This window comes from Crocuta crocuta, unplaced genomic scaffold, assembly GCF_008692635.1.
Source record: "Crocuta crocuta isolate KB4526 unplaced genomic scaffold, BGI_CrCroc_1.0 scaffold113, whole genome shotgun sequence".
Taxonomy (NCBI): domain Eukaryota; kingdom Metazoa; phylum Chordata; class Mammalia; order Carnivora; family Hyaenidae; genus Crocuta; species Crocuta crocuta.
The window spans coordinates 2,259,492-2,268,531 of NW_027530368.1; the positions used below are offsets into that span (position 1 = coordinate 2,259,492).

At 51.7% G+C, this 9,040-nt stretch overlaps 2 protein-coding genes across 2 annotated transcripts in view; one reads left to right on the forward strand and one right to left on the reverse strand.

Moving 5' to 3' along the window:
• CCT7 (chaperonin containing TCP1 subunit 7) overlaps positions 1-3,045 on the reverse strand; it is a 17,942-nt gene extending 14,897 nt beyond the window's left edge. Inside the window, exon 1 of the mRNA XM_077766285.1 lies at positions 2,921-3,045. Within this exon, the coding sequence (XP_077622411.1) occupies positions 2,921-2,926 (6 nt within the window). The 5' untranslated portion in view covers positions 2,927-3,045. The remainder of the gene's footprint in view (positions 1-2,920) is intronic.
• A 1,016-nt stretch (positions 3,046-4,061) lies between these two features.
• PRADC1 (protease associated domain containing 1) lies at positions 4,062-8,375 on the forward strand. The gene is made up of 5 exons (XM_077766189.1): positions 4,062-4,206; positions 6,398-6,498; positions 7,021-7,130; positions 7,409-7,576; positions 7,814-8,375. The coding sequence occupies exons 1-5, from the start codon at positions 4,140-4,142 to the stop codon at positions 7,932-7,934; spliced, it is 567 nt and encodes a 188-aa protein (XP_077622315.1). The 5' UTR covers positions 4,062-4,139; the 3' UTR covers positions 7,935-8,375.
• The last annotated feature ends 665 nt before the right edge of the window (positions 8,376-9,040 follow it).

Consider the following 9,040-nt stretch of genomic DNA (forward strand, 5'->3'; position numbering starts at 1 on the left):
TAAAGAATGCCGGTGACAGTACGCCTAGGTGGCTTGGTCAGTTAAGTACACAACTCTAGACTTTGTCTCACTCAGGTCATGATCTCACGGTTTGAGGTCAAGTCCCACATCAGACTCCATGTTGATAACACAGAGCCTACCTGCTTGGGATTCTCTCTGCCCCTCCCCTGCTTGTATGTGCTCTCTCTCTCTCAAAATACTAAACTTAAAAAAAAAAAAAAAAAAAAAAAAGCAGTTCTAGTAAGAATGCCTGTCAGATAACCCCCTAAATCTGGTGTCAGGTACGAGCTGAAGGGAAAATTCCTTCCCTTCCACCAGTGTCCCAGGTCTGGCGGCAAGAGATACATTTATATTCCCAGCCTTCTTTCAAGCCTCTTCCACCTTTTGTAAGGAAAAAGGTGTCCCCTCCAAATGCCCCACTTTCTCCTAGTCCTGCTAAATTATTCCTCATGGCAGCCCCCAAGCTTCTTTGGTCTATCCTTGCCCCAGTCTTACATTTGAAATTAAAAACTAGCTTGTGTCTCAAGCTCATCCTATTGCCTTCAACAAATTTTCATTTCTCCAACAGGCTAACATCAATGTGTGTGAAGATTTTTTTTCTCACCCCTCCCTCCAAACTGTACCCCTATTTACAAGAGCTACCCTGGCACTTTCTATCAAAACCACTTTCTTGGGGCACCTGGCTGGCTCGGTTGGCAGAGCATGTGACTCTTGATCTCAAGGTCATGAGTTTGAGCACCACATTGGCTGTAGAGTTTACGTAATTAAAAAAAAGAATTTTTTTTAAACCACACACATACACACACATGCAGAGAGACATTTTTAAAAACAAAACAGTTTCTTATCAACAGGTCAGTGATTCACCAAAGCCCCAATTCTTCTCTTTTCTCAACAGCAGCCAATAGGGGCACCCTGAACAGAGGATCCCATAATTCCGTTTTTCCTTCCTCTTGTGCATAATTTTTAGATCCCCATCCATCTTAAAGCATGAGCTTCCCACAGGTAAGGACTATAGGAATCTCTATTTGTGGAGTGCCTCGATTTGGCCACATATAAAACAATATACAGCAGCTTATGGTGCTGAAAATTCAACTTTACATACACTTGCACGTGTTTCATACAAATCATGAATTAAGACAGCACCAGCTTCTAATTTCTGGAAAAGCACCGGCAGTGTGGTGATACTAAATCCACAGAGTGTTCTTAAATATAAAGCCAGTAGGGCTGGGTAGCAGCTGCCCACATTCTCCATGTTCCCTATACTAGACCCTACAGAAGTCTCACATTCCAAAAGGAGAGATTAAAAACAGCTAATACAGCAAGAAAAAGGGGTCAGTTCAGGAAAAACCCAAGTGTGGTGGACATTGCCCAGTGAAGGGTTTTATCACCAGACAGAAGAACCTTGGTTCTGATCCTCAGTTCTTTCAATGCCAACCCAAACTCTTATGTAGCCTTGTCAGCAGGAAAGATTACAGGGAGGAAAGGAAACCAACAACCACCTAGCAGAACAGCTAAAGTTTGCTGAGTGCTTACCTCATGCTGGGCACTTCATATGTATTAGCTCAATGAATCCCCTCTAACACACTGAAGGCCAGAAATTTAATAACATGCTCAAAGTCACACACTTAGTAGGTGGCCCAGCTCAGTGACATTCAGAGGCATTCAGTGTGGCTCCAGAGCCCTTACTCTCAGGGCTCTGCTGACTCTGCACAGATGAGGGAGGCAACCTCAAGAATAGGTAATGCTTTAGAGGGACTGAAAAAGGGCAGTGCTGTAGATCTAAAGGGGAGAAAGTACGGATAACTCCTAGGTTCCTTCTATCATGAGTACAATTGGATTCATAGGGCATTCAGTAACAGAACACCTCACATGTGTCAGCTTGACATCTACCAGGGCAGGAAGCAGCAGCAAGCCAGAAAAGAACAGAGAACTTCCTCTGAATGAGAGACCAAATGAGTCAACTGCCAAGTGCACTATAGGGCACTGAGCAGTATCTCAGTCGGTTTTTGCCTCCCACGCCTCCTTCAACGCAGGCCCTATTCAATAACAACTCAAGAGAGAGCGGGAGGCTTGGGATCCATGGAAGTTATCTACAGCTCTGAGATGACACAGAGATGATGCGGAAGCGGGGTGGGGGGCGGCCTGCAGGATTCATCAACACCCCCAATTCAAGAAAACGAACCCCAGGGTTAGGTGGTCAGCTAGAAAAGCCTGGTCTGATGCCAAATCCCGAAGGGCAAGACAGGGTTGGAGTCGGAGCCCGGGTCCTTCCACCTTTGACGTTGTCCCCATCTGCCCTGCCCATTCTCCCGGCTGAGGAGCTGGGTACGGTACATTCAGCAGGCACTGAATAACGCGTTTACTTAAGCAATGAACGAGTGTTAAAGTGCAAACCAAGTCTGTTCCTACTTAACGAACGCGGCAGCAGGCGGACCGGCAAACAACCCTAGTTGAGCCCTTCGGCTCTGCCCAACACAAGGTCCCCACGCTGCCTCTGCCGGTTCCAGGAAGCACACGTTTTTGCATGCCATGTTTCCCCCAGGCAACCAGTGTTTCCAAGTCGGTCCGCCGACCGCATATGCACGCTCAAGTCGGGACTCGTTCAATGTAGGTTACAATTGTCGGGGGCTCCAAAAACTGGGGACCCTTAGTCGGCTTGCGGCCCCAAAGCAGCTTGGGACTTGTAGTCCCCAGGCGGCCACACCAGCGCCTTCCCTCCAGCCCCACAAAGTCCTCGCCCTGGGTCCATGCTCCGATCGAGACAGGCCGCGGCGGGCCGGGGTCGCCCATAGACAGGGGGTCGGGGCAAAGGCACAGTCAGGAGGCAGTGGAAGACTCTGTGGAACAGATCCCGGCCGGGCGGTGCTACCCATGGGCCGGATGGCAGCGGATGGCGACAGATAGGCGAAATGCCACTCACCATCATTTTGGAAGCTTATTCAGTAGACCGCTACTCCTCTCTTCTCCGCGTCGGGGCCGCCCAACAACCCCACAATTCCCCGCGCCAGAGAAGTCCCCAGAAGCTTCGCCAAGCCGTTGGCTCGGGAGAGGAAGGGGACGGGCCACTTCCGCTACTCTATGGTTTGCTACCACAGAGTCAACACGGCTAGAAAGGCCAGAGGCTGGGCCTCCTCGGGAGGGGTATTGGTTACCTAAGGGTCGCTGGCTTGTGGTTATGCTTTAATTTTTGAGCATACAGAATCCTTGCTCGGCTCGCTTTACCCACTAACCCTCATTCCATGCCCCGCCCCCCCGAACGCCAGACCAAGGAACACAATAAGAACATTTATTGAACGCTATGGGTCAGGCTTATGGTAAATAAGCACCTGGTGAGAGATCTCATAAACCCTTCCAGTCCTATCGCGTTGGTACTGTTATGCCTATTTTGTAGATGAAGGAACTGAAGCTGAGAAGTTATGAAAGGTGTCCAAGGTCACGGTTGTACACTAAATGGTAGAGAATCAGGCGTGGGCACCCGGCACCTGGCCCCAAAGCCCGTTTTCTGGCTGTGCACTGACCAGAACCTTCATCAAGCCGCGACCCCAGCGCGCAAGGGCTGGTGTAACTTGTCAGAGGACCAGCGGAGGGGAGGTCGCGGGAGGCCGCCTAGGCGCTAGACGAAGGGCGCTGCCTTCCCAAAGAGGAGGATGAGAAAAGCACAGCTGGGGGAAGCAAATCGTCATCTTGCGAGGCGGCCGCAGGGAAGATCCAGCCAAGACCGCAAAAGCTGACGGCCACGACTCTCCTCTGCTGAAGCGAGTCCATTGGGGTGCCCACCTCCAGGGCACTTTTCTCCTCGGCCCGCCCACCAGCCCGCGCAATCCTGGAGTCTAATCCAAACTAAGAAATGCTGGGGCGCGGGTTGGGAGGGGTGGCAGTTGCTGTTAAGAGTTTAGACCAATCAGTCCTAGGCCCCACTTCTCTCGACCAATAGGAAGTGGGCTAAGGCGCAGAGGCGGAAAGTGTAGCTACAGGAACAGGCATCAGAGCCAATCAGCCGCCGGCCTCGTTTCCGTCCGCCAACCAGAGGCAAGAGCGGGCCTGGGGGCGGGAGGCCGGAGCAGCTGTCAGGCTAAAGTCCAGCGAGCTAGCGCGGTGGGGCGGCTGGAGGAAGCGCGGCGCCGGGCCGGGCCCTGGAGATGGTCCCCGGCGCCGCGGGCTGGTGTTGTCTCGTGCTCTGGCTCCCCGCGTGCGTCGCGGCCCACGGTGAGCGGCAACGGGCGGGGCTGCGGGGCGGGGGTGACCGTCTAGCTCGCTTGTGTCTCGGGCCGGGAGTCACGGGTCACCTTGGGACCCCGCGAGTTCGAAGCAGGGCAGGTCTGGGGACGGGAGACTGGAGTGGGTGAGTACTGGCCCCCCAGGGACGTGAGCAGGGTGCTGCATGAGGCTGGGCCCTGAGTCCTCGGCTCCTCACGTCGAAGCAAGACTCCTCTCCACGCCTCCAGTAGCGCCGGCCCAGATGGCTGAAGGGGCGACCAGGAGAAGGAACAAGGGACAGCTAGAGATATTACAAGCTGGAGGTCGTAAGCCAGCACTCACATACATATATAGGAGCACACATTCTTACACGTGGGCCCCCACATACAAACACACACGTACACACACAACCTGTTTGCACCTAAAGGAGCATATAAACGTATACACCCATACACATACGTGGGCACATATGTATACCACCCTTGATTTACACACATTAGCGGATGCAAAGGCCAGGCAAAGATGTGTGTGGGAAGGCAGAGAGGTTTAGTGTTAAAGAAGGCTCCTTGGAAATATAACTATATCTGATGGGATGTCCCCACTCTCAGGATGAAAGGCTGTAAAGCCCAATGCCTATCTGGTCGCTGTGATTTGGGCAGTAGAGGACAGCTAAAACCACAATCAGTCCTAACCCCCTGACACACAGTAGTGGCTTCCTGGTTTGTTGACTGACCGTTTGACCTGTAGCAGCAGCTTCCATACTTTCACATTCCTCCAACTCTCTGGGCTAAGGAAACCAAGGATTCAAGTCCAGGTAAAATGTTAAACTTTGGTGCTGAAGAGATGATCCCACACCCCAGAAAAATCTGGTTGTTCTGAAAATTCTCTCCCTCAGTGCAACGGAGCTGAAAATAGTTGTTCACTCCTTCAACAACCTTTATTGAGCACCCACATATCCTAGCCACTGTTACATAATGTGGATACAGCATTGAACTAAGCTACAAAACTGTGGTTCTTGCTGTAGTGGAAGAGACAGACATTAAACAATTATGAACAGTTTACAAGTACAAATTATGTTGAAAGTGTCAGTGGAGAAAAAGTACATTTCGAATGGGCTTAGGGAAAGGGCGGTGATAGGGCAGAAGATTTCTCTAGAAAGTGACATTTAAGCTATGACCTAACCAAAGAGTAGAAGTCTATCAGGTGAAGAGGTAGAGTTGGGGTGGGGGTAAGGGTAGGAAGCTTCCCAGATAGAACAGTTGTAAGACTTAGAGGTGAAGAAATTGAAAGGAGGCCAGAAAAGAGTAGATAAGGTTGTAGTAGTAGCCAAGGGCATATGGAACAGGACCCTGCAGGCCACATTTAAGCGTTTAGCTTTTATTTTTCGTGCAAAGGGTAGTTGAAGGGTACTGAAGCCATAAGAGTGGTGACTTACTTGATCATATTTGCTTGAAGATACTTAAAAATCTTTTTAATGATTATTTATTTTTGAGAGAAAGAGAGAGACAGCATGAGCAGGGGAGGGTCAGAGAGAGAGGGAGATACAGAGTCCAAAGACAGGCTCCAGGCCCTGAGCTAGCTGTCAGCACAGAGTCCCATGCGGGGCTCGAACCCATGAACCGTGAGATCGTGACCTGAGCCGAAGTTGGACCCTTAACCGACTGAGCCACCCAGGCGCCCCTGCTTGAAGATATTTTAAGAAGACCCCTGACTGTTGTTTGGGGAATAGACAGTAGAGAGCAAGAAAGGAGGCAGATAGACCAATTAAGAAGCTGGACCAGTCAGGACAAGAAATGCCAGTGGCTGTACTAAGAGGATGGCAATGGAACCAGAGTCAACTTTTAAGTTTTAATGAGAATTGTTTTATACCCTGGCTACCACATCTCCACCTTGAAACTCTCAGGTCCACTTCAGAGCAAAGAGGGATTAATCCTCAGAGAGAACACAAGAGCTCTCACTCTTCCTGGCTCATCAGTGCAGCAGCAGCAGCAGCTGTTATCTCTGGGGTTACTAACTCTGCATCAGCTCTATCCTCCTCAGGGCAGGGGCCATCTAGCGCACTCCCCTGGAGGACTTACTTGGCTGAAGCTGGGTCCCTGAGCCCAGACTATAGCCAGCCCCATTGTACACAAGGGGTCCGTGACCTGAACTCGAACCAGCTTCTTCCCTGGAAGTGTCTTACCTGTATTCTATATTTCAGGCTTACGCATCCATGATTATTTGTACTTCCAAGTGCTGAGTCCCGGAGACATTCGGTACATCTTCACGGCCACACCTGCCAAGGACTTTGGTGGTATCTTTGTAAGTTCAGGGAGACCCTTTTGTCTCTGATCCTGTCTCCACCCCACAAAGTCAAGGTGACTGTCTAATCCCTTCAACCAACACCTGAGCGCCAGGACAGGGAAGGGCACAATCCAGGCCTGCCCTCCAAGGGCTGCTGGGCAGGAGGGCAGGGCTTCCAGCTAGCTACTACCCTGGTGTAACTTGGGCACCAGACAGGGAGAAGCTGTCTTCCTGGGGGACATGAAATAGTGAAAAACCAAGGGCTCTGCTAGCTGTCTCTGCACTATGTGGCTTAAGGCAAATTACATCCCCTTTCTGGATCCCTACGAACTCCCCCTTATCTCTCATGGAAAGGCACCATGGAGTAGACGACTAGGTAAGCCTTGGTGAGACTTTAGTAAAAATACTCCAGCGCCCAGCACATGGAAACCACTCCACGTTTCCTTCACACTTTGTGAGGAACCAATAGAATGGGGTGGTCAGCCTGGTCCTAACACAGCCGTGCCTCCTCACACTCTGACCTGTCTAAATGTCTTTCAGCACACAAGGTATGAGCAGATTCACCTTGTCCCTGCGGAACCTTCAGAGGCCTGTGGAGAACTCAGCAACGGTTTCTTCATCCAGGACCAGATCGCTCTGGTGGAGAGAGGGTAAGGAGTGGACAGACACAGGCAGAAGAGGATAGCAGGTGTAGCTTAGATTCTGAGATCAGCGTTGGGGGTGGTGATTTGAAATAGCGGTTCTTAAATAATTCGTGTTTTTAACGGTCTTTAAGAAATGTCTTAAGACTACCCATGCCTTTTGGCCACTTACTTATGAGCCCTTAGCAAAAAATTCTCCACGGTCCTTTTCTCATCCTTCCGGTGTGTCTGGAGGAGAGGTAGCTAGGACCCTGCCTTTCCTTTGGTCTCATTACCGCCTCTTCCAGGGGCTGCTCCTTCCTCTCCAAGACCCGGGTGGTGCAGGAGCATGGCGGGCGGGCAGTGATCATCTCTGACAACGCAGTTGACAATGACAGCTTCTACGTGGAGATGATCCAGGACAGTACCCAGCGCACAGCTGACATCCCTGCCCTCTTCCTGCTCGGCCGAGATGGGTGAGGGCTCCTTGTCTCTGGCTGTATCAGCACCAGGATGGGTGCCATGACTTGGGGAGGTCAAGGGCAATCACCAATCCCTTCCCACAAGCCTCTTTTGGAGGGCCAAAAAAGTTGGAGGGCCCCAGTTGAAGGGCCAAGTCCTTGGGCTCTGGAACTCCCAGAGTGATGGGGACAGTGGGGCATGATGGGATGCTGAGAAAGTGACCATCGCCACCTTTCTTCATGCCCTCCCAGCTACATGATCCGCCGTTCCCTGGAACAGCATGGGCTGCCATGGGCCATCATTTCCATCCCAGTCAATGTCACCAGCATCCCCACCTTTGAGCTGCTGCAACCGCCCTGGACCTTCTGGTAGAAGAGTTGGTCCCACACACCAGCCATAAACAACTCTGGGCTAGGAAGGGGAAGTCCAGGAATTCTGCTGTTTGGGATTTGGGGATGGCATCTGAGGACAGGTAGAGCCGGATAGAGGAAAAAAGCTTTGGCCCTGGCCATGCTAAGAAAAGCCCCGCCACTGCCTTCCCTTCCTCGGGGCCCCCAAACGTCTCAGGCTATGGGATAGACAAGAGCCAGGCCCCGGAGCTTCTTGACTAGAATCTGAACAAAGGAGCTAAAGGCAGGTGGCCTGAGAGCCATCTGTGATCTGTCACATCCCACCTGGCTCCAGCCTCCCCTTCCCAGGGTCTCTTCAGTGTACTTTACAGCAGTTGCTGGAGCGGTTTAAGGAGCTGGTGTCTGAGGAACTAATAAACCCTCACTGACTTTTTAGCAATAAAGCCTCTCATCAGGGTTGCAACTGTGTCCTAGAGTAAGAGCACATGGGTGGGAGGGGTCTTCATACCCTCATCTGGTCCTATGCCCCTGTTTTGAAGGGAGGAAACTGAGGCCCACAGAGGACAAATGACTTGCCCAAGGTCCTTTAGAACCAGTGCTTAGGCTGCTAATTTTGGATCCCAGCACCGTCTACCTCCTGCTCAAGGATTCAGGAAGCTGTAGTTCAGTCCCCTGAGAAGACTCCTCTGATAGCCTGGTCCTGGGATCCACGCTGGTCCTCAGAGGACCCTTGCTCTTGGCATTTAGAAACCTTTGCACAGCAGAGTGTAGATGTGACCAGGAAGGAGCCCGCTGGGGAGCTGCAGCTGCCATCTCCTGCCATCACCTGTCTCAAACTATGTGCCTACGCACCACCTATGTGACTGCTGCATGCCCCAGGCAGCTTGTCAAGTCGTTCTTCACAAAGCACTCCTGCAGAAACCTGTCACCGCTCACACTTTATTGAGAACAGTGGGCAGGCAGGGGTTGGAGGGGGTGCTGGCTGCCGTGAAGAACCCTATAAGCCAGACAGGTGGGCCCACCTGGCTCATGACCTAGGATAGAGCCTATGGGGTGGGCGCCTGCCCTCCCAGAGATCCCTCAGCAGGGGGTGTGACAGCCCCACCCCCCCCCCCCGAAAAAGAAACC